Source organism: Podarcis filfolensis, assembly GCF_964270895.1.
Source record: "Podarcis filfolensis genome assembly, chromosome: 1".
NCBI classification, from domain to species: Eukaryota; Metazoa; Chordata; class Lepidosauria; order Squamata; family Lacertidae; genus Podarcis; species Podarcis filfolensis.
The window spans coordinates 12,911,824-12,937,729 of NC_139604.1; the positions used below are offsets into that span (position 1 = coordinate 12,911,824).

At 42.2% G+C, this 25,906-nt stretch overlaps 1 protein-coding gene across 5 annotated transcripts; it reads right to left on the reverse strand.

The window, feature by feature from the left end:
• On the reverse strand, nt 1–24,004 carry TMEM237 (transmembrane protein 237). 5 transcript variants are annotated; one of them, XM_083571195.1, is made up of 14 exons: nt 23,714–23,900; nt 19,934–19,965; nt 19,679–19,689; nt 18,763–18,819; nt 16,493–16,519; nt 11,955–12,068; nt 9,930–10,023; nt 9,016–9,179; nt 6,796–6,919; nt 5,939–6,130; nt 5,509–5,582; nt 4,974–5,067; nt 3,325–3,446; nt 1–1,044 (listed from the first exon to the last, which is right to left on the reverse strand). In XM_083571195.1, exons 1-14 carry the CDS (start codon nt 23,732–23,734, stop codon nt 977–979), a joined length of 1,194 nt encoding a protein of 397 aa, XP_083427321.1. In that variant the 5' UTR covers nt 23,735–23,900; the 3' UTR covers nt 1–976. The 5 variants fall into 5 exon arrangements, with proteins under 5 accessions (XP_083427321.1, XP_083427322.1, XP_083427324.1 ...); XM_083571196.1 differs by lacking the exon at nt 23,714–23,900 and adding an exon at nt 20,687–21,152; XM_083571198.1 differs by lacking the exon at nt 16,493–16,519 and having other exon boundaries at nt 23,714–24,004.
• Nucleotides 24,005–25,906: the final 1,902 nt, after the last annotated feature.

Sequence of the window (25,906 nt, forward strand, 5' to 3'; positions counted from 1 at the left end):
TTAAAAGAGCTGATTTTTTATTTGCACAAATGTTTAAATTTTACAATGTTGTACAAGAGGTAGACTTAGAGAACACTTATTTTAAAAACCAATTTGGAGTTTCAAAATCAGTGATACCATGAGGGAGGCTTAAGAATTGGCAGAGTCTCTATTTCTGCTTACACTTCCAACTACATTTGAAATACAAGTTATTAGTTCTTCATTTGTATGAAACATTCGTGTAAGTACATTATATTATAAGGGAACCTACCCAACCCAACAAATTAAATTGGGAGTACACATTTAACTGGAATTGGTCATGATATGAAACAATGAACTTCTGAAATCTATAATTACTTCCAAGTAATGCAATAATAACTCAGTAACAACTGGTAAACAAATTTATATACTTGTTCAGCTAGATTTATAAATTAAGCAGTACAATACAAACATGGTTTATGAGTGCTGGCAGCTGTGACTACGAAGCAGCACAAATTTGTAAAGACATTTTGCAGACTTTTCAATGAGTTATTTATGCTGCTGAAACTAATGATTTAAATATGCATTTTAATTCCTGATTTAATTCTTTAAAGACAAATTGGCACTAAAATTGTTGTAATATTTTGAATGTCAATGTGCTCTCAATTCTGTGAAAATATGGCTACCAAATTGCAGATTATTAAAAGGGAAGAAATGTGCTACAAAGAAATTCTCTTATTCTTTTAAGTTTCCTGTTCCATGTGTCTCCTTGCATTAGCAAAACTAGATATTTAGAGAGTAATTTTAGAATATTCCTAAGAAAAAAGTAAACTTTGACACTGTCCTACCATTTAAAAAACTATTGACATTTTAAAATAAACATAATTATAAGTTATGCAAAAAACCCACAACCCTATACAATGCAAAAATACATTTTAAATATAAAAAGTATTAAACAGAAATACAAATAGATAATACTAAGCCATCATAGCAATTGTATTTGAAGAGGGTCTCTGTGCTATGAAGACACTTTGGCTTCTTTATCTGGTGGGGGATATTCTTCTACTTCAGCATTAAACATCAGTTCTGCAAGAAAAGGCAAAACAGTAGGGAACATTAGAATACAGTTGAAAACATACAATTTTCGTCAGCATCAAACTCTGAATGCCCCTTACGTGTCTTAACATTTGAGATGTTATATACATGAGATGTGTATATATATATATATATATATATATGTTTTTTTAACATATCATTTTCAACAGTAATTAAACATACTTTTACATCTTATTCAAATTTTTTACTTTCATCAATCCTGTCTGAAAATTTTCCAATCTAATCTCTCAGTATGCATTTCTTATCTTCCCTATTACATTTCAAACTCATAACCAATATCTCTATCTTTTTCTACTTTGTAACACTTCGTATATTTCTCCTTACAAAACTTCTTGTAGTCCTACTAGCGTAATTTGTTGATTACAGTTGCTCTTCAAATAATTCATATACTTCTTTCAATCTTCTGTAAATTTCTGGTCCCGCAGGTTTCGAATCCTTCCTGTCATTTTGTCCAATTCTGCATAGTCCATTAATTTCGTCTGCAGTTCTTCCTTCATCGGAATTTCTTCTTGTTTCCATTTCTGGGCTAACAATACTCTTGCTGCAGTCTTAGCATTTGCTCTAAATCTCTAGCCTACAGGCCTAACTAACTAGGGCCAGCAAAGGTCATTGTGATTTTTACCCGAAACCAGACTGACCCACCCCACACCGTGACATCGGGTATGGGGCAGGTAACTAAACAGATGCAACGTGATAAACAGGAGCTTAAAGTGTGCTTCTGATTGATCACTGGCATGAGGGCTCACAACAGCAATCAGATGATCGGCATCAACAGCAACCCCCTTTTGAAGTTGCCCATTTGTAGGCATGGCTTGGATTCAAACCACCTGCAAACAGATTTGAATCCAAGCTGTGCCTGCAAATAGATAAAGTGGGGATTGCTGTCAGCACCAATCCATGCTGTCTTTTGAAGTTGGATTCTAAAATTAAAAATCTGTCTAAAATGTATAATTTATTGTTGGAGTGGCATACAAAGGATGAACAAGTTAAATCAGTGATGATAGATTGGGCAAGAGATGTAGGACACAACATAATGTTTGAGGATTGGGAAAGATTGTGGAAGAAAGGAGTTAAGTTCACTGCATGTACAATGTTAAAGGAAAACATAATGAAAGTGATGTATAGATGGTATCTAACCCCTGTTAAATTAGCAAAGATTTATCATACCTGTGATAATCTATGTTGGAAATGTAAAGAAAAAGAAGGTACCTTCTATCATATGTGGTGGACCTGCCCCGAGGTGAAAGACTTTTGGGAGAAGATTTATAATGAATTGAAAAAAATGTTGAAATATACATTTATTAAGAAACCAGAGGCCTTTCTTCTTGGAATAACAGGTTCAGAATTGCCCAAGAAAGATGTCAAATTATTTTTGTATGCCACAACTGCTGCTGCTCAAATTTTATTAGCTAAGAATTGGAAAACACAAGAAATACCAACAGTGGAAGATTGGCAGATGAAGATGATGGACTGTTCGTAGCTAGCCAACCTGACTGGAAGAGTCCGTGATCAGAAGGAGGAGGATTACCAGGAAGAATGGACGAAATTTAAATATTTTTTAGTTAAATATGTTAAGTTAAATTAATTGGAAAAGCTTGCAAATACCAGATAGGCTTAGGATTTAAATATGTAATGTGATAAATTAATATGTTGAAATTTAGATTGGGAAAGAAAGATGTTAAGTGACTAAGTTAATTTTATGAGAATATAGGTTTTGGAAAACCGTTAAAGTGATATACACTGAAATTCAACCAAGGGGATACGAGGAAGTCGCTTAACAGTGTTAATAAGATTAGTTTTAATAAGGATTTATGTCTGTTTGTTTATTTGTTTGTGTGTTTAAAAATTTGTGGAAAACTAATAAAAATTTGTGTGGGGGGGAATGAAATTGTCACCTAAAATAACTGACCAATACCTCAATTGAAGTGGCCTGCAGGGAGTTCAAGATCAGGACCCCTGATCTAATATGGTACTCTCAATGTGGTACTGTACAGCGTTCCAGCTGTTTCTTTTCCAACCACCCTGCTCTCTCTTCTTTCCCCCAAACCATCGCAATAATCTTTCCATTTCTCCTGCGTTCTGCTACCTTCAATCTGCAGTTGTTCCTTTCCTTGGAGCTTGCCGTCTACAGTACTACCCTGAATTTCCCTGGATCTTAAACAGGTCTGGGAAAGAAAGGGCAATTTGCCCAAGAAGAAATCTACGGTGGAGATTTTGCAGTTTATGAATCACAATGGAGCTGTCTTTTACCTTCACTGTGATCTAACTGGGGCCGGTAGGATAAGAAGAGCCAGGAGATCCCAACGAGAAGAGCTATCACAAGATTCACCACAATCCAGGGCTGAAGAATTTGTTCCTCTGCACCCGAGGTCCTGGGGAGGAGGGGGGAGAGACAAGTACTTATGGCGAAACTACATTACCATCGGTTCTGCTTGTTTAACATTATAAATGTAATGTGTGAAATTCCCTTTGAGCAAAAAGGTGAGTTATAAATCTATAGAAATCAAATCGGTTTGCATTCTATCGTTAAGCTTACTTACCTATCGAGTGACGGGTACGATATAAATTAAGTGAAGTGTTATATGCTACAAAATAGGTGTTGCTCTGAGACAAATTAGACATGAAGGCAGCAGTTCCATGAACAGAGAAATGAGGGTGAGGCGGTACAATGGCGACTGGAAAAGGGGATCCCCTGTGCCCACTACATTTCTCCTTGCAGCCCCTTTCCCCAAGCCTTTTTATCCACTGACGTCACTTCCAGTATCCTGGAGCTCAGCTGAGGAGTGCTCAGCAAGAGAAGTTCGCAAACGGAAGCTGTGGGTAACAGAAGGGCTCTGCATTCCTCAACCACATTTTACTGCTAAAATTGGATCCCGCCTCCCACTTTCTCCTACAGTAAGCTCAAAACTTAGGTGAATTTTAAAATTATTATTATTATTAGCCCCAGCCACTCTGGGTGGCTTCCAACACAATTTGATTAAATTTGTGTACTGCCCTTCAACTGAAGATCACAGGATAAAAACTTGTGCACATTCAGCTTTGCGCGTGTGACAAGAAAAGGGGGGCAGAGTTCTGGGAAAAATGACTTTAGCAATCCTACCCACCACTGAATCCTGAATGTTACCCCCCACGTAAGTTGCGGGCTTACTGTATTACATATGGAACCAATTCTATCATGTCTAGTCTGCCTTGCTGATGGCTTGGGCTTTATAAGAACACAATCTTCTAGTACTTCGGCAATCCATCTCTAGGCCACCATGGTTCACTGGCCAAAATTAATTAGGAAACATTTACTACGGGGAAACATTGACCACCATGTTGGCGTTAATACTGTACTAAAAGTCCTTGTTAATAGCCACATGTTTCTGGCAATCTAGAAGAGGGTTGCAAGATCTACTCACTGACCCCTTACTACAACCTGGAATACTGCTGCTACATCAACTTTTGTCCTGGTGTTGGACAGAGATTTAAACTGGTTCCAATTTTGAATTATATTATCACAAGCTTATCTATCACCTGATTATTAACCATAATTTGGGTTTCGACAGGTGTAAACCGCTGGCATCTTACACAAGAATATTTTTTATAAATCTAGAGGACCGACATCTGCACAAACCCTTCAGGCTATACAAACTATCAAGCTTCCATGTGTTTCAATAAATGAGCAAACAGAGTCACAGAAGCAACATTATGGGGGGATTCAACAATTAACTACCAGATTCACAACTTTTGATGCAGCAATGCATTGTCTAACACCTTCATTTCCTAGTAAAATAACCAGCAGAGCAAATCAACTGATTGTGTATTATATCAGACGCCATATTATGAAGATTTTTGTGCTGCTCAATACAAAAGTCAAAGCAGTTGATCTTTTAGAAGAAAAAACCCACAATTCCTACCAGAGGCTACCATTCTCCGAAGGTGGTGTGTACAGGTGAATTCTGTCACTCGTCATTTGCTGGCTCAGAGACAAGATGAGAGCAGCAAAGTACACTGAGAAAAATGAATGAAATAAGTAACATTTGCTGTTTTTTCAAAGCCATATTATTGTGAAATTCACCACTGTCTTCAAAGTCCTGCGTTTATTATGTAGGTCTCCCTCTTCAGCACCACAAAAACCAGTCATTATTTCCTGTCTGCTATCCACCCACCGAGGACACACACACACACACACACACACACACACACACACACACTACATTCAGATCAAGGAAATGGATTGTTTCAAGAGCAATTCACCACCTTAATTTACTGACTTTTATAGAAAACACAACAGTATTTCTCTCTCATATATCTCACTTTTCTATGGAAATCTACTCAAATATTTCAAAACAAAGGACATGAAGGAAATCCTGCTTAAAGGCAGTAATGAAGTTGTAACAAAGACACATACCACTAGTAGTTTTGCAAGGCAAACGGTGACGTCTTACTTACTGAAAGAGGCAATTGCTGCTGGGTCTAAGGTAAGGAAGCCTCGTACAGCTACTGATGCTTTCGCCAAGTCAATCCTGGATATGAAATGGGTTTGTTTAAAACTGAGCACAACTTGACATCAAGCGAATCAATGCCGTGTATTTTACTCTGATATGCAGCAATCCAGTCCCCAAGGAAGTCAAAGACGAAACTCCATTGATTTAAAAGGAACCGGGTTGCACCCTTAAGTCCCAATCTTAGGGACTGTTGTTCCAGTAAACAAGTGGCATAGAGCGAAAAATACGGTAATTACTACTTCATCAGTGCATAGTCATACTCTAGCCAGAAGTTAGGTCATCACTGTCCAGACAGGGGCGCAGCCAGGCCACCAGCTAAAGGTGATGGTGGGCAAGAATTGCTGCAAGGGTAGAGAAATGCATGAAAATTGTACCTGTCAAAAGCTGAAACTGTGCTAATTGTGAGCAGAAGGTAAAGGAGACACTGAGCAGGATAAGCCAACGGCTTGTATTGCTGCAGCAAGTTGGAGACAGTCGACAGCTGGTTTCCTGCCAGAACATAAATCACTATGATGTTCCAGACAGCATAGCCAGCAAGGAAGCCGTGAGTAAATAGTCCAATCACCCTAGATGAATGAAATCACAATAAAATAAAAGTTTAAGCCCACACAAATCCCAAGAGTTAAAACAGGGTCTAACAGGTTTGAAAAGGGGGAAATTGCCTTTTATTACTTCACTTTCTAAAGTACGCATCTTTTCTCAGCTTGGTTTAACAATGCAGTCAACCACAAAAAAATGCCAGCTTTTGCTCCTAAGTTTTACGTTTCTTAATATATTTTTATAGCAACAACCCAAAATAAAAGTTTGTAGTTAATCATCATCGTGTGTGACAATTGGTCCAGTTGGAATAGCAAGGAATAATTTATTGGTAGAGACCAATACTGCTTAATGCTCCTACAGTTCACTGAAGGAATTCACATGAAGTGTACAAATGAACTGTTGTGTATAGCTGGACCCATCTCTGTTTCGCTGTTTGTATACTTAGCACTCATGTTGCCTCAAGCATGAATCATTCTCTGTTTGATACACCATTGAAAAAATCCTCTACTAAGGGAAATTCTCTGAAGGTCACGTTAGTTGGTGTTACCTTGCATATATTGTATGCCACTTGACTCTGAATGAAGATACAATTTAGTGGCTATATAAAGTGTTGTAATCAAATTATTAGCCTGTCGTGTTGCTTTTAGGTTGCTATACTTTAAACGACAGCCAAGTGAGACAAATCTCATACCTAAAACCACGATGGACGGAGAGTGCCACATCCTTGGTTGTCCAAGAAGCCTTCATCTCCATGAATACATCAAAGTTTTCAGTGGTTTTAATTAAATCTTTGCGGTCAGCTGCTTGGAAACGCCCTTTGGAGAGAAAGTGACTGTAAAGTAACCGTAACTGTAAGTAACTGTAAAGGTAATCACCGCTAGTGCTACATTTTTTCACCAATTCACAGTAGTGTCGCAGTGTTTTTTGGAACAAGACCCTGCACTGGAACAGCCTTAACTTCTTTCCTTACTATACCAAGGTGTAATCTTTTGCTCGCTTACTTGAATGTAAATCCATTGCACTAAGTAAACACACATAGGGTGGCACTGTGAGGCTTTTTAAACCTTTTATGTTTTGTTTACAGTGGTACCTCGGGTTACAGATGCTTCAGGTTACAGACTCCACTAACCAAGAAACAGTACCTCGGGTTAAGAACTTTGCTTCAGGATGAGAACAGAAATTGTGCACGGGTTAAACCACAGAGCCTAGGACTTGCCGATCAGAAGGTCGGCGGTTCCAATCCCCGTGACGAGGTGAGCTCCCATTGCTCGGTTCCTGCTCCTGCCAACCTAGCAGTTCGAAAGCACGTCAAAGTGCAAGTAGATCAATAGGTACTGCTCCGGCGGGAAGGTAAACTGCGTTTCCGTGTGCTGCTCTGGTTCGCCAGAAGCGGCTTAGTCATGCTGGCCACATGACCCAGAAGCTGTACTCCGGCTCCCTCGGCCAATAAAGCGAGATGAGCGCTGCAACCCCAGTCGGTCATGACTGGACCTAATGGTCAGGGATCCCTTTACCTTTACCTAAAGGACGCCTGACAGTTAAGTCCAGTTGTAAACGACTCTGGGGTTGCGGCGCTCATCTTGCTTTACTGGCCGAGAGAGCCGACGTTTGTCCGCAGACAGTTTTTCTGGGTCATGTGGCCAGCATGACTAAGCCACTTCTGGCGAACCAGAACAGTGCAAGGAAACGCCGTTTACCTTCCCGCCGGAGCAGTACCTATTTATCTACTTGCACTTTGATGTGCTTTCGAACTGCTAGGTTGGCAGGACCAGGGACCGAGCAACGGGAGCTCAGCCCGTTGCGGGGATTCGAACCGCCGACCTTCCGATCGGCAAGCCCTAGGCTCTGTGGTTTAGACCACAGTGCCACCCGCGTTGACCTGCTTACAGTAATCTAATTAAATGGCTTCAGTAGCCATGGGTTATTCAAATTTTACAAACAAACTAAGTTCAAAACGAGCCAAGTTCGTATCATAGATTACAAAGCTGTTTTATTAAACTAGCCAGTTTGCTTTAACTAGGATCCCTGGTTAAGCCAAGAATTGTGGAAACGGAAAGGAATTGTGGCAGCTCTCCTTCCAGCTGTGCTGGAGGAGGAAGGGTATGTGAACCCAGCACCCTGCTTGGGATTATTGAGTCTCGCTCATTTATTGAGTCTCGTTTCACTTTATTGCAAAGAGCTTGAGGGGAACCAGCCTGAACTGCTTGCTCCTGAAGTACTGTCCTGCTTAACTGAAAGGCACATTCAGATGATCGCATTTTAGCTTAATAAGCCAAGATTTGATCCAGCTTTTTGGGAACACACATTACCCCTTCCCTTCTCCCTTCATGTGAGGAACAAACCAGGGAATTTACCATTGGCCATAGTTTCCCATTTTGTCGGAACTAAGAACACGCCAGGACATTAAGCCAACTTCAGACTATGCGTGGATATCCTTTCGCAAAATATTTAACAGCGGTGTCCTATAGAGGAATCTATAGCTAATGGAAGATTTCCTGGTTGGTTTGCTTGCTCTTGTCAAAATTCTTGTTAATATCTCTGCTTATTAAGCCAAGATTTAATCACCCAAACGTGGCCTAAGAGTGTGATCTCTCCTGCAATGAAAATGATCTAAATTCATCATAAAAACATAGTCGGAAGCTGCTGAAGCCACTGCTTCTGCCAGGTTGCAAGATCAAATGAGCATAACACAAAATAACCTATCTTCAGCAAAAGCATGCATTAGAAAGCATAGCTTCTGATTTAAAAACTGTGTTATTGAAATACTAAGACTTTTTTGTATTAAGATTTTTATTAAAGTTTTTTCACATTACAGTAAGATATAAAAAACGAAAGTAAATTTTTTAATGTAAATAAAAAAAGTAAAATGTTAATTTAAAAATTAATTTTAAAAAAACTACGTAAGACTTACGATTTTTTTCAACGAACACCTTGCTAATAGGCTGGCTAACACCAACTGGAACAGAAAACACAGAAAAAACGGGATGCTGCTCTGAGCTTTTTACTTGCTCATCTTCAATTATATCTTCTTCCTCCACACCCAATTCATTGGCACTTTCAGCGGGTCGAGTTTTCCTATAATTAAAAAGAAGAGAAAGAAAAATATGACAATTCTCCTTTTAGGCTAGTGACTATGGCAGCAATCCTAAACTCATTTATCCGGTAGTAAGCCGTATTGAATTCAATGGGGTATGTATAGGATTGCCCTGCAAGGTCACATAAACACCACATGTTTATTGATATTATTATCAACCATCATGGGATCTATGATCTGTATGGAAGGCCCTGTTAGTGGTGCCACCTGGGCCCCGTTGTGAGGAAGTGTGGGGCAGAAATTTAAGAAGCAACTAGTATTTGAAGTGACGTGATCAGCATCAGGGCTAGCATCTGATCTGAAGCATTGGCTCTTTGACATCTCTGATCGGAAGCTTTTGGTGTCCAGTGTCCAGTGTATCATCATAGTCATTATTTCTTAAAATTTTACACCGCCTTATACCCACAGGTCTCTCAGGACACAATATAAAAACACAAAATACATCATAAAACAAGAACAAACCCAAAATACCCGAGTGTAGTGGTGATCTGCTACGTTAGCACACAGAAAATACCAACTTTCCTTATTTCAGCTTGTCCATTTTTCTCTACAGGTAAGATTTGTTCTGGGTTATTTGTGCCATTATCAGTTGATGGCGAAGGGCTATCTAATTCTCAGCTTAGTCAGTTCCTTGCAATTGCATGACCTGTTTTATGTTTTGCTAGGCCATAGTCTAAAGGGGTTGTTCAGCAGCGGAGGGGTAGAAAGTAAGTCAGACTGGAAGCTCTCACTTTACTCTTTTCCGTTGTTTACGAGTCACTGTTTCTTCAGCCGGTGGAGGGTCCACGCCATTTCCGTTCTGTTCCATGAAAGATGTCTCGGATTCTGAAGATTTAAAACAAAAAAACACCACAATCTGTATTGCAGGCCGCCATAACTTGATGCCCAGAGAAGGGCGAGACAAGGTAATGTACATCAAGGTAATGTACACTGTTCTCCTCTGCTCCCATTTCCTCCTCACAATAAACTTGTAAGAAAGCTTAGGCTGAGAGATATTTTCATGGCTGGGTCTTCCCGGTTCACATCTAACAATCTACCGTATTTTTCAATCTATAAGACGCACCAGACCATAAGACACACCTAGTTTTTGGAGGAGGAAAACAAGAAAAAATAATATTCTGAATCTCAGAAGCCAGAACAGCAAGAGGGTTCGCTGTGCAGTGATCCCTCTTGCTGTTCTGGCTTCTGGGATAGCTGTGCAGCCTGTATTCGCTCCATAAGACGCACACACTTTCCCCCTTACTTTTTGGGAGGGAAAAAGTGAGTCTTATAGAGCAAAAAATACGGTAATCACTACGTCACATTCTCTCTCTAGATACAAATACTGTAAAAACAATTTATAATCCAATGCTAAAATAAAGTCATATTTACTTGATGTGTGCTTCATGATAAGATTCCCACTTTAGTACCATTTTGTTTTACCAGAGTCATGAGCGCAATAGGCACTCCCAGTATACCTGAAGGAGTGTCTCCACCCCCATCATTCAGCCTGGACACTGAGGTCCAGCACCAAGGGCCTTCTGGAGGTTCCCTCTCTGCAAGAAGTGAGGTTACAGGGAACCAGGAAGGGCCTTCTCAGTAGTGGCGCCAGCCCTGTGGAATGCCCTCCCATCAGATGTACCCGACTCTTCCTCCAAGGAACTCAGAGCTGCATTCGAGCATCTCTGTTGGGAAACTGTGTACGTGCAGCTACTCAGAGTCAATTAAGGTTTGGCAGACAGCCAGAAGGCAATCTGAAGGAGTAAGTCTGCCTGGTGATAACAGAGACATGGAGACCGCTCCCTGATTGGTCAAGCTCTCTCAAAGGAGTGATAATTAATGGTCTACTAACTGGAATGTGTTAGTTCAGAGTTTGGAGTTCGTGAGTTCAGAGTTCTGTGTCAGTGTAGGAGTTGTGAGTCGTGTCAGAGAGAGCTAGCATAAGATCAGTGTTCTGTTCCTGTAAATAGTCCACTGCATATAATAAACACCTAACTACAAGTTCCTGGTTTCTGCTTCGCCTATCCTGTCTGCAGCCAAGTCGCCAATGGCTTCCGTGGATTCTGTGTGTACTCTGCTAGGTCTGGCTAAGGTCCTGCAACTAGTCGGAAAGTTGCGAAACACCAAATTGGTTTTGCCAATAATCTCCACAGCCCCAAGACTGAAAAATGCTCAAAGCCATCCAAGCAAGCATTATGGCTGAGTTGGGATTTCAACTTGGGATTTTCTATGACCAGCCACAGAACCACAGTGACTTATATTCTCTGCCGGTTCCCCTATGCCACCTGCCATTCTCTCCTTCTGTCTTTTTCAGTTCTATTAGGTAAAGGTAAAGGGACCCCTGACCATTAGGTCAAGTCGTGGCCGACTCTGGGGTTGCGGCGCTCATCTCGCTTTACTGGCCGAGGGAGCCGGCGTACAGCTTCCGGGTCATGTGGCCAGCATGACTAAGCCGCTTCTGGCAAACCAGAGCAGCGCACGGAAATGCCATTTACCTTCCTGCCGGAGCGGTACCTATTTATCTACTTGCACTTTGACATGCTTTCGAACTGCTAGGTTGGCAGGAGCTGGGACTGAGCAACGGGAGCTCACCCCATTGCGGGGATTCGAACCGCCAACCTTCTGATCGGCAAGCCCTAGGCTCTTTGGTTTAACTCACAGTGCCACCTGCGTCCCTTTCAGTTCTATTAGCATCTTTTTTAAAAAAGAAATAATACACGTCAGGGACATTTTACACTACTACAGAAATCTTAAGGAGATGGCAGTTCTCCACATACCTGTAGGCACCTTCTTTTTCTTCCGTTTTCTCTGAGGTGGTACATCCTGGGCTTCAGATGTCAGGGGCTCACTGCCTTCAGATGGCGGGCGGACAGCTTCTTGAACAACACCATCTAAAAAGCAGGGTCAAAAAGTGACGTCAATCAACACCTTCAACACTTCCTTGATCTTCTTGTATCGACTGTAAGCATTTATCTTCTACCTATTGCATAATTATCTAAACAGTTCATGGGAACACTTACCACCTGACTGGGTTTTTAACAGGTGCATGCGGACTTAAATATGTCCATAATATTTTCTTAGGCTTACACATTAGATCAGGGTTTCCCAAACTTGGGTCTTCAGCCATTTTTGGACTACAGTTCCTGTTATGGTTCTGGTCAGTCAAGAGTTAGCACTCCAGAAGCGTTCTGATTCACTGGGTGCATTGCCCACGTGACCCGGGCATTTTTCTTTGATCTGTGCTCTGTGGGGGCTGAGCTCTCTCTGGAGAGCAGTCTCTCTGAGAATGTGAGCAAGGTAGTTTCGTTTTTGTTAGAGACAGAAATCTGCAAGCATGCAGCTAGATCCTGTAGGTTTTTCTTCTCTGCTTGTTATGCTTCTAAATAAAGAGTGTTAGAATAGAAGCACTGGTGTCGAGCTGAGTTATTGAAGACACCACGTCGACACAGACAAGCCATTTTACGCTGCGTGTGAACTCTGCTATTATCCGGCAACTGAGAAGAGTGGCAGCGCGTGAGTGGAAGCGTGTGGGCGCCAATGGAGTTTGTCAGAGTAAAATCAAATTTATTGCAGGGCCATTGCAACAGACTCGGTGGGTCAAAGGATTTACGACCCACAAACTTTAACAGTTCCCATCATCACTGACCACTGGTCCTGCTAGCTAGGGATGGTGGGAGTTGTAGTCCCAAAACAGCTGGAGACCCACGTTTGGGAAACCTTGCATTAGAGCTTGTAAGGGGGACTGAAGCAATTGATGTCTTGTGAATGGGATTAAGGAAGTGACAGGGTGCACTGCAACTGTGGTGTGTGACTCCTACTAGAGCTGCCTGAGTTGAAATCCTAACGAGATTTGTGAGACCGGCAGAGGAAAATAGTTTTCGCAGGCGAGATTTTCACCCCAAACCAAGGGGGGCATAACTCTATATTGCATTGCAGCTACCTGTAACAGCCCAATGGATCTATCTCCATTGCAAAAGTGCCCTTTGGAGAGGATACATTGCAGCACAGGGTGGAGGAGGAAGGACAGAGCATAGCATTTTCCCTGCCAACCATTTGCCCTCTGAAAATTAACAGGGCTTTTTTTTGGGGGGGGGGTCTTCCTGCCAGTGGCCAAATGACACAGTATGCTGTAAACTAGCAGTGGGAAACCTGTTGCCTCTAGATGTTGCTAGACTCTATTTTTTCTCTTTTTTAAAAAAAAAATATTTTCCAAATTTATAACAAATACAACACACAAAGAAAAGGACATTACAATACTAAAAAGAAGAAAATGACAAAAATATAAACAAATATTACTCTAAGAATAATTATCATTAACTGACTTCCTCAAATCCCCCCTATCTGACTTTCATTGAATCACCTTGTAACAGTTTTCCAATATCCTCTTTCTAGTAAGATTAACTCCTTCGAATAACTATCTTCCTCTCTTTTCATAATGTCCTGAATCCATAATATCTTGTAATACATTCTTACTCTAATCATAAGCCATTTTGATCCTTTCAAGTAGCTTCTATTATCTTCTATTACAATATTTGGCTAAATAGTCTTTAAATTTCCTCCAATCTTCTTGATATTCCTCTTCTTTCTGATTGCGGATTCTCCCAGTCAGGCCAGCCAGCTCCAAAAAGTCTAACATCTTCACCTGCCATTCTTCTACTGTTGATAATTCTAGATGTTGCTAGACTCTAACTTCCATTTGCCCCAGTTAGCATGGCTCATTATGGGAGTTGTGTTCCAGCAACACCTGAAGGGCCAAAGGTCTCCCACCTCACCATAAACTATGGCTTAGTCCAAACAGCCAATGCATGCTGCTGAATCTTTCTGACTGCACTCTTTGGCTTCAGACTCTGGTTTGTGCTGGTTTGGAGGTTGCAGGAAGCCAAGTTTTAAGGTTTGTTGCTCCCACTAGGGAAGGAGTGAAGTAGGAGCTATTCAAGAAACCAGAGGCCTTTCTCCTTGGAATAATAGGTTCTGAAAAAAGATGTAAAAGTATTTTTGTATGCCACAACTGCTGCACGGATCTTAATGGCCCCAAAATGGAAAACACAAGAATTACCAACGGTAGAAGAATGGCAGATGAAGATGATGGACTTTATGGAGCTGGCTGATCTCACTGGGAGAATCCGCAACCAGAAAGAAGAGGAATATCAAGAAGAGTGGAAGAAATTTAAAGACTATTTGAATAAGTATTCTAATATTAAAGATTTGTAAATACTTGAAAGAACTAATTAGGCCTAGGATTAAATTAGGATTAAACAAATAAATGAGAAATAGAATGATAAGAAAAGTTAGGAAATTTGATTATAACCAGAATATTGTTTTTTAAGGGAATAATGATATTAGAAACTGCTACTTTCAATTACAAGGAAATTCAGATGGAAGAGATTAGAGGAAGTCAAGTAATATGTTTATGAAGTTGGAGTTTAACTGATTAATTAAGTTTTATTGTATTTGCAACAACCCCCCTAGAGGAGTTTCGGGACATTACAAAGATGGGCGTAAGCCGGGAAAAATACAACACTTCGGAATTTCACAGAACTGGTTATCTCCTGGGAAAGCTGCAAAACTGAAACTGAATCTCGTCTACAGGGTGTTTAGACTAAAAGGAGACAACAGAATACTTTACTGAAGAAGGAAGGGACTGAACGCAAGTTTTTGTTCCTGAATAACAACAACCCATGTAGAGTTACTAAACTTCTGAATAAGAAAGTTTTAGCAGCGGAACAAGAGGAAGCTGGACTATAACCTTGAAAGAACAATGGGGGGAATTTTATAATTTGACATTTTTAAAGATTTAGGAATTAATTTTTAAAAAGTAATCCTAAAAATGGGAAATAATTCTGCAAGGAGTTGGGGGAAAAATGGGATTGATGGACTTAAGACTTCCAGGCTGGAAACATAGATTGGAGGATAAGGGAAATTAAACCGGGGAAGGGGAGGGAGAATTAGAATCCAAAGGCTTGCAACTATTTTCTGAATTGGTTTTCTTTTTTCTAATATATTTCTTATTTTTTTATACTTTTATTCTGTGTGCTTTTACTTTAATGGGAAAAAAAGGGGGACATTGTGGAAAGAAAAGGGGGCGGGCTATGGGGAGAGATCTCTTGCTTTTTTTTTATCAAGGGTGTTGCATAAGGTTTGTATAAATTTAAATTTGAACAATGGGGTATATAAATTGTGCTTTAAATCAGAAACAGAACTTGTGGAAACAACAATATGAAAGGGGAATACGGTAGGGGTGGGGGAAGGGGGGAGTCCCAGAAAGTGGATGTTTGAAAATAAGGTTCTGAATGTATCTTCATAATCTCTTTTCTTCTCTTTCTGTATTTTGGAAACTTCAATAAATATTATTTAAAAAAAAAAAAATAAGTTTTATTGTATTTGTGTATGTGGTGGTATTTTTTCGGTATTATTTGTGCGGTTTGTAATATGTTATTTCTTTTTCTTTTCTTTTAATATTGATTTTTATTTTTATTTTTGTTTTGTTGAAGTTATGTGTTTGCATGAAATTCAATAAATATTATTGGGAAAAGAAAAAAAGAAGTAGGAGCTATTCAATAGCATGCACAAGCACGCTACCAGTTCTGTTATCCATGGTTTATGATTTTGACTGAATGTGGCTACTGTTTCACACTCATGTTTACCTAGCAAACAGACCCCATGGAGAGAAAAGCAGCAAAAGGAGAAAGGGGGGTGTATTAGAAGAAGTGGCTGATAAGAGAAGGGTTTTAAGTACTCCCTTCTCTGTAGCAAAATATCCACAGCAGCGTAATGTTTGATTATATTCTTGGGAGGGAAAATAATTATGTACCAATTTAAAAATGAAGCCAATCAGAAGCACGTTTGATGGAAAGTCCACAAAGCCACTCTGAAGAGGTTATTTTACAAACGTAATGTGCATTCTCATTTTGTATTTTTCTGTTGTGAACCGCCCTGCTATCTTTAGCCGAAGGATGGTATTCAAATTTAAATAATAATAATAATGTGAATAAATTTAAAATCAGCATTTAGCTCTGGTCCGAGTAAAGTAATTTGTATGTTTGGAATATCGTAACGCTCCATATAATCTGTCAAACTGCTGTGCAGCTCTATGTATTTCTACTCAGAAGAGTCCTGCTGAGCTTAACAGATCACAAAGACAGCTAACTTTTGCTCTTCTGCCACACTACGCTAGATTAGTTTCTATGATGAATTCCAAAAGCAGCACAATACGGCAATTAAAAAGGCATCTTTTTAAAAGTATTAGTCTTATTGTGCAACGTATGAACAATGAGTGAGGGGGGAAAGACTCAAAAGCAGACGCAGTATGACTCACTGTCTAGTTCCAAGTGACCGAGATGCTCTGAAAGGACAAAAATAAGAGAAAGTGGGGGGGGGGGAGAACCCAGTTATTTCACGACTCTGCCAGGATATACTGTTCTACACAAAAATTAGAAGATTACAGGCAATCTAGGTCAGTAGATATTAGACAGATTCCAAGTACAGTAGTACCTCAGGTTACATATGCTTCAGGTTACAGACTCCGCTAACCCAGAAATAGTACCTCGGGTTAAGAACTTTGCTTCAGGATGAGAACAGAAATCGTGCTCTGGCGGCGCGGCAGCAGCGGGAGGCCCCATTAGCTAAAGTGGTGCTTCAGGTTAAGAACAGTTTCAGGTTAAGAACGGACCTCCGGAACAAATTAAGTACTTAACCCGAGGTACCACTGTAGTGGACACGGGTGGCGCTGTGGGTTAAACCACAGAGCCTAGGACTTGCAGATCAGAAGGTCGGCAGTTCGAATCCCCACAACGGGGTGAGCTCCCGTTGCTCGGTCCCAGCTCCTGCCAACCTAGCAGTTTGAAAGCACGTCAAAGTGCAAGTAGATAAATAGGTACCGCTCCAGTGGGAAGGTAAAAGGCGTTTCCGTGCGCTGCTCTGGTTCGCCAGAAGCGGCTTAGTCATGCTGGCCACATGACTTGGAAGCTGTACACCGGCTCCCTCGGCCAATAAAGCAAGATGAGTGCCGCAACCCCCGAGTCGGTCACGACTGGACCTAATGGTCAGGGGTCCCTTTACCTTTACCTTTACCACTGTAGTACACAGCCACACAAGAGGTACTGTACCTCACAAGCCCTCAGCTAGAAATGTAACAGCCAAAACTGGTGAGATCCAGGAGAACAGATCTGGATATAGCAGTCTTTACCCTATATTCATTTTATCCTTGGTATAAAAGGCCTGTAAGTCCCCCAGACCTGACTGCTTCCAGCTGGGCGATTCTAGCTTGCTCAGCAGGTTACATGATGCTGGAATTTTCTGTCAGGAACACCAAGGCCTGGTTTGCACTTAACATCAAGCCAAACTATGCCTTAGCATGAACATACAAGTGTGCTGATGCATATATAGTGGTACCTCGGGTTAAGAACTTAATTCGTTCTGGAGGTCCGTACTTAACCTGAAACTGTTCTTAACCTGAAGCACCACTTTAGCTAATGGGGCCTGCTGCTGCTGCCGCGCCGCCGGGGCACGATTTCTGTTTTCATCCTGAAGCAAAGTTCTTAACCCGAGGTACTATTTCTGGGTTAGCGGAGTCTGTAACCTGAAGCGTATGTAACCTGAAGCGTCTGTAACCCGAGGTACCACTGTATAGAAAAGCTGATGGTTTGTTTTGATTCAGAACAAAACAAACCACAATCCTGGGTTTACGTACAATGATAAGCCAAATCATAGTTTAAATCCTGGTAGCACAGCAGGAACATGGGAAGAGCAAAGCACAAACAATTTTCTAAATATGCGCCAGCATGCTTGCTTGTTCAGGTTGAGCACTACTTGTGAACTGAGCCAAAGTCCATTGTTTAGCCAAGACTGAAGACTGCATCACACTCTCTGACGAAGACAGATTATTTTAGCTAGTCTAGGTTGCAATTGGTAAGATTAACCTGGTCTGTGAGGAGATAAATGTTTGTTTTCACAGTGGAAGTAACTGGTTTAATTTAAAGATAATTCGGTTAGTACCATGTGCACTTCCTGCGTACAAAAAGGCTCAAAAAGGAAACTGTAAATAAGTTGTGAGGCGCGCGCGCGCGCGCACACACACACACACTATACTCATTTTTTAGTACACACACACACACACACACACACACACATGAGTATAGAAAGAATTCAATAGCTACACAAATAGAGTTGACTTGATGCATTACCTGAATCTGTATCTGCATTCAGAGACCATGATTTGCTCTGGAATGACTCCCCTCGGCTGCTTTTACACATAATACTTGCTTAACTGCGTTAATAAACCCGGAGCTGCATCTATCCATTGAATGATGTCCGGCTGCATTTGTTTTTATTTATTTGCTATTATTTACACTCCACCCTTCCACCCAAAGGAGCCCAGGGTAGCAGATAGTAGATTCTTCAAGGTAGATAATTCATGAAGATGGGAGTTCCTACTAAATTTGCAGAGCTCAGATTAGCATAATCCAAGCTAACTAACCATGCATAAATTATGCTGCCTGTGAAAATGTATGCGCTGCAATGGCCAGTAGTCTATATGCTGTTCATCTAAAATCCACTGTAATGTTCTCAATCAAAACAGCCTCTTACCTAGTGAGCTTTTCCCCTTGGCCTTTTTCTTTTTTTGGCGACCAAGAGGAATTTCATCTGGAGTAAACAAAACAAAACAAAAACACCAAATAATTTGTTAGATATCTGAGACAAGGCACAATAATAGTTATACCTAGCATTTGTATAACATCATTTTGGGCGTTCAAAGGGGTTCAGATGCATTATCTAGCTGTAAACCGTAAAGGTAAAGGCACCCCGACCATTAGGTCTAGTTGTGGCCGACTCTGGGGTTGTGGCGCTCATCTTGCTTTATTGGCCGAGGGAGCCGGCGTACAGCTTCCGGGTCATGTGGCCAGCATGACTAAGCCGCTTCTGGCGAAACCAGAGCAGCGCACGGAAACACCGTTTACCTTCCTGCCGGAGCAGTACCTATTTATCTACTTGCACTGGCGTGCTTTCGAACTGCTAGGTAGGCAGGAGCTGGGACCGAACAACGGGAGCTCATCCCGTCACGGGGATTCGAACCGCCGACCTTCTGATCGGCAAGCCCTAGGCTCTGTGGTTTAACCCACAGCGCCACCTGCGTCCCTGCTGTAAACCTTATAACCATCCTAAAGATCATTTGGGCTAGAACATCCTATCCGTTTTTCTATGTTCTACTCCAGGAGATTCTTTTCTTTAAAAAAAAACCTGCAACCATTTTAATTACTCAACAGTTACTATAATTTCTGCAGCAGTCTTAAATTACTGTCCCACTGAACTCAGCATTAACACTATAGCAACATCTGTGGTTATTCCAGCACCGAATTCTGCACCCTCCAACCAGATGTCAGAAGGCAAAAGTTTTTTTTTTTAAAAATCTAGGCAAAACCTATCCAACTTATAACCACAGAACATTTACACAATAAAGAGTTTTGTGCAAATAATCTAGCTGTTTAATAATAAATTAACTCACCTTGGTTTCCACTTCACAGCAAAGTAAGTTGTCAAAGAAGTTAGGAAGAAATATAAATATAAAAGAAAGAGAACTATTAACTTCAGAACAGATGGCAATCCAAAACTGTTTAAATTCTCCCACCTAACAGGTATGGCTGTAACATTTAGACAGCAAGAAGCTCATGGGCCTTTGGACTAGGGGGATTTCTAGTTTTCCTTGAGAGTTTTTATTTTTACAATCCAATTTCCCCAGCAGTTAATCATTTAATCTTACCTTGGCACTGGGGGGAGAACCCGCGGCGGACACTGAAATAAAAACATAAATATATTTATATTAAAAACAGCTGTTCTCTTAACACATATCCAGCACAATGTAACAGGTGAAGCAATATGTGATAGCTACAGCCAGGCCATCACACATTTACTGAGATGCAAGTATACATCATCACTTTTAAAATCACTGCCTAGAAGTTTACTACTGTTGTTTATTGATTTCAATCTTGTCTTTCTATCACAAGAAACAACAAAGCACTTTATAGAATAATCAATACAAAATACAAAATACAGAAGAAGCCAAAACTAAATACATGAATGAGACAGCAGTTAAGACACAATTTCCAAGCTGGAGCAAAAGTTACAGTAAATTCACAGCCGTAAACAGATTTACTCCAACAGACATCTATCTGGTGGGTCTTAACCCCAAGTAAGAGTGTCTAGGACATAAGTATCAATATACTAGAATACCCCACCTAGCCGCCTAAAATAATTTTCACTGCCTTTCTGTACTAGATGCCGTATCTAATCCAAATATGCACCATGTTTCGAAATACAATACAAATTATTATTTTTTACCAGGTTATAACGGAAGTTCTGTCTGTTAACCTGATAATCTCAGTGACACAGCTTAAGAATCAGATCTGTTATTACATTAACTGAACTGAAGCAAAGGAAAAAGGTTTTTTTTTAATCAGATAAAGCCTTTATCTCGCTAAATAGCCTAAGAATAACAACTCAAAATAAAACTCACCACTTGCTTCTTCCCCATGTCATTTAAAGTGAGATTTCATGCAGCAGACACAAAACAATCTCCTATACCAACAATGACCTGTGTTAATACTGTACTAAAAATATCCAACATTCAGGATTAGCTGGATGTGAACCATTGCCCCACATGACTGAGGGCACGACAACGATTTCATTAAAGTTGTTTTGTTGCTGATGCTGAATAGCATCTTATTATTTCAAATTTAACAACCTGATCCCATCTCTCTAAAGCAACGTTCCGCAACCCTAATCTCAGCGTAATTTGTAGGAGTAAAAGTGGCAAAACTGGATTTAGGCCTCTTTTTTTTTTTTTTTTGCTCCAAGGGCTCTTTAATTCTGACCTGAATTAACGTCATGCTTAGTTTCAGTATTGAAAACCGAAAAACATGACGCATCTGCACTGAATTTACCATCACAGATTTATAAACAAGCACCTAGATCCTCAAATTACTCCAGGAGTGTAAGTGCAACTGAACTAAAGGGGCTTACAGTAAGACTATTGGCACGGCTACTAAGTGGATTTATAACAGTGTGCAGTGCTCTTAACAGATAGAGGTGGGCATTAAGGTTTCAATTATTAGGTACACCTATTTGGATAGATTGATTTTCTTCTGAGTAAATATGCATAGGATTGGGCTGCAACTGACAAAAGGGGGGCATAATATATGGTTGTTGCAAGATGTAGTAAGATAAACTGCAGGATAAATGAGGGTGAGGAAGAGGTGCTTTCAAAATGCGGACAAATTTCCCTCAGCTGTCACTATGATTTTAAGTACAGTGGCTGTGAAAACAGAAAAAGTGTGTATCACCCAGGCATCAATCTTAATTTTCCAAGAGGTCAAAAGGTATGGGACAGTGGCAAGAATCTGGACTCGGAGTGGAGACACACAAGTTCAGATCACTTACTCAGCTGTATAGCTCACTGGGTCACCTTAGGCCAGCCACAATCTCTCAGCCTAACCTATTTTACAGGGTTGTTTGGAGGGTAAAAACTGGATAAAACATGCTGACCACCTCAAACCCCCTTTGGAGGAAAAGGTGGGATATATATATGCAACCTATCTATTAGACTTATAAACCACTTCACAACCAGAAATGACCAAAGCGGTGTCCAAAGGAATAAATTAAACAAAGCCGTTCTAGAGCAGCATCATTGGCCCACTTATGACCACTTAAAGACACTTGTCAAGAGGAATGCTATCCCAGGGTCTTCTCTGAGTGAGTCTTCCAAGAATCTGGTTTAAACAGCAGATTAGGGATACGATATACAAAGGTTACCAGACGTCCCTGTTTCCCAGGGACAGTCCCCAGAATTAAATATCAGTCCCCATATAAAATCCATCGAAGTTGAAAAGTGTCCCTGGATTCACTGAAAAAAATCTGGTAACCTCACAATATACTGTGGTACCTCTGGATGCGAACGGGATCCGTTCCGGAGCCCCATTCGCATCCAGAAGCAAACGCAACCCGCGTCCGCGGATGTCGCCGCTTCTGCGCATGACATCTTTTTGACCGCCTGTGCATGCACAAGCGGCGAAACCCGGAAGTAACACACTCCGTTATTACCAGGTGGCCGCAGCGCGCAACCCAAAAATACTTATCCCGAAGCTACTTCAACCCGAGGTATGACTGTACATGCATATCATATACAGTGGTACCTCTGGTTACGAACTTAATTCGTTCTGGAGGCCCATTCTTATCCTCAAACTGTTCTTAACATGAGGCGCCATTAGCGAAAGCGTGTCTCTCGCCTCTGGCACGCAATTCCCGCTCACATCCCGGGGCAAAGTTGGCAACCAGAAGGAACTACTTCCAGGTTAGCGCAGCTCGTAACCCGACGCGGGTGCAACCAGAAGTGTTCGTATCCAGAGGTATCACTGTATGCACACACGTATGCATTGCAGGGGTTGGACTAGATGATCGTCAAGGTCCCTTTTCAACTCTACAATTCTAATTCTATGAACAGCAGCATCAAATGAAGACTTGCACGCATGGGTGTACAGTGGTACCTCTGGAGGCGAACGGGATCCATTCCAGAGCCCTGTTCGCATCCTGAGTAGAGCGCTAACCCGCGACTGCGCGGGTGATGATTTGCCACTTCCGCGCATGCGCGTGATGTCATTTTGGCCATCTGCGCATGCGCGAGCGGCGAAACCCGGAAGTAACGCACTCTGTTACTTCCGGGTCGCCGCAGAGTGCAACCCAAAAATACTTATCCTGAAGCGTATTTATCCTGAGTTATGACTGTACTTCCAGATTAGCGCAGCTAGTAACCCGATGTGGGCGCAACCAGAAGCATTCGTTTCCAGTGGTATCACTGTATGCACACACGGATGCATTGCAGGGGGTTGGTCTAGATGACCGTCAAGGTCCCTTTCCAACTCTACAATTCTGATTCTATAAACCGCAGCATCAAATGAGGACTTGCACACATGGGTGTATTGTATTAACATCTTGCCAAGCGGCCACAGCTGCTGCCTCGCAGCGACACCACACCCTCCCAGGAGCCTTTATATCCCATTCAGACGTTCACATAGCAAGATGACACGAGCCCAGTCTCAACCTGCAGGTTCCCCATTCCCAAAATAAAAATAACTGTTATTCATGAAATAGCTTCCATTGGGTGGCGGGGCGAGGACGACACAACGGAGCAACTGTCCCCGGGGAAACAATGCAAAACACCACAAGTAAGAACGTATCGATCCCAAAACCGTTATAACGGAGCGCCGTCAAGAGACTAGTCCTCAAGGAACCGGTTTCGGATTGTAAAGTGATTTAGATTGTGTCCTCCTGAGGTAAAGGCTAGTCTTCAGATAGAGGCCCCCCGCCCCGCTCGCCCTTCATCCTCCTGCAGAGGATGAAGGTTCGCTCCAGATTCGGGGCTTCGCTCCAGATTCGCTCCGGATTCGGGGCTTAAGCGAGAAGCGCGAAAAGGCTGAGGCCCAGCGAGAGGCCCTGAGGGCGGGCTTCGCAGGCCCGGCGCCGCCACCGCCGCGTCCGTCTCCCTCACCGGGCGGGAGGAGGTCTCCATGGCGCGCCGGGCGGGCGGCGTCTGCACAGCGACAGGCCCCGAGGGCCGCGCCCGGTCGCCTAGACGCTGGGCCGGAGACGCCGAGGGAAGAGGCGGGATGGCGGAGGAGGAGGAGGGAGCTGTTTCCGGGCGGAGAAGGAGAAGGGAAGACGGAGCTCCGCCCGCCGCGGCCCCAAACGGCCCCCCGAGGGGATGTGGCTCTGCTTTTTTTGCCTCGCCGAAGCGGCGTTCGCCTTTGCCTGCCTCTCCAGGCGTCGTGTCAGAGGAAACAGATATATACATACCCTTCAAATTTTATCCCATGGAAAAGAAGGACGTCCTATTCCATCATCATCCTATCCATTCCAAAGCGCCCGCCTTTCCCTACCTCGCCAGGCAGAGGGAAATTTTTATAAACATCCCCTAACATTTCTCCCATGGAAAGAGGGACGTCCTGTTCCATCATCGTCATCATCATCATTACTGTATTATTATCCCACCCGTCCCAAAGCACCCGCCTTTCCCTGCCTCTCCAGGTGTTCTATCAGAGGGGAAATTATATACATACCTGCCAACCTTTCTCCCATGGAAATAGAGACATCCCATTTATTATTATTGCACCCATTCCAAAGCATCTGCCTTTCCCTGCCTCTCCAGACGTCCTATCAGAGGGGAAATTATATACATACCCGCCAACATTTCTCCCATGGAAAGAGGGACATCCTATTCCATTATTATTATTATTATTATTATTATTATTATTATACCCCACCCATCTGACTAGGTTGCCTCAGACACTCTGGGCAGCTTCCCACATATATAAAAACATCATAAAACATTTTTTAAAAAAACAAAAAAAACTTCCCTATACAGGGCTGCCTCCAGATGTCTACTGCAGGTTGTATAGTTACTGGTACTTATCTACTTGGCTCTGGGGTCACAAAACTCCATAGCCTCCAACGTTTCTCCCATGAAAATAGGGACATCCTAAGGAAAAGCAGGATCAAATCAGAAACCGGGACAGCTTCTGTAAATCCAGGACAGTCCCTGGAAAACAGGGACACTTGGAGGTCTGAAATAAAATCAACTTTGGTGGGACTTGAAAGATGCAGTGCTGTAGCATTTAGTTCAACCCTGAATTCCCATCTCTCACAACCATTGGGGCCTGCAGACTGGGATGATGGGAACCAGTGGTGTGCAGTCAATGGACTACATTATTCCCCTAAATGTTCCTGGTAAATTAGAGTATTAAAAGTGTTAAAGCCTGGAACCACCTTCCCAAAGCCGAGGATGCTTCTTCCCAGGTTTGGGAGGCACAATGCTCTCGTACACGACATCCCCCCGCCCCATCGCATTCCCATGGACAACACGTTATAGTTGTCTAACCTGAAGGTTACAAAAGCTAGTCATAAAAAACAACAGAACCATATCATACTGAGTGAGGCATTTTCGTGTGCCCCTGTGGTGGTGGCGGCCCAAAGGGCCACAACAAATGTGTTAACTACCTCTACCTCTCTTTTAAATCAGAACCAGTGAAGGAGGTGAAGGTCCTGTGTGAGTGTCTGGAGGCGGTTGGAGGATGGATGGCAGCTAACAGATTGAGGTTGAATCCTGACAAGACAGAAGTACTGTTTTGGGGGGGCAAGAGGTGGGCGGGTGTGGAGGACTCCCTGGTCCTGAATGGGGTAACTGTGCCCCTGAAGGACCAGGTGCGCATCCTGGGAATCATTTTGGACTCACAGCTGTCCATGGAAGCGCAGGTCAATTCTGTGTCCAGGGCAGCTGTCTACCAGCTCCACCTGGTACGCAGGCTGAGACCCTACCTGCCCGCGGACTGTCTTGTGGGGAGCGGCTCAGAACTTACAGGGTTAAGAGTTCTGAGTGATGACGCCTCACATTCTGAGGGTGTGTTTAGAACACTGGAAGTGGCCTGTATCTCTGAGAGAGAGAGAAAGACGCACGCAGTGTGAGAGAGAGTCGACATGAGTTGCGTCTCACCGGGAAGATTTACGATGTGTTGATCTGTACGAGAATAAAGACTTTAGATAAGGAGACTGCTGTGTTTCAGCCTGAGTTATTACCACACGACAGAACGTTCCTGCTTCTCCTTCTGCTGTGTTTACTCTGCTGGAGTCAAAGGTCTTTGAGAAAGGTCAGAGCTGCGCCAAGGAAGTGTGCCGGACCCCCGGACTA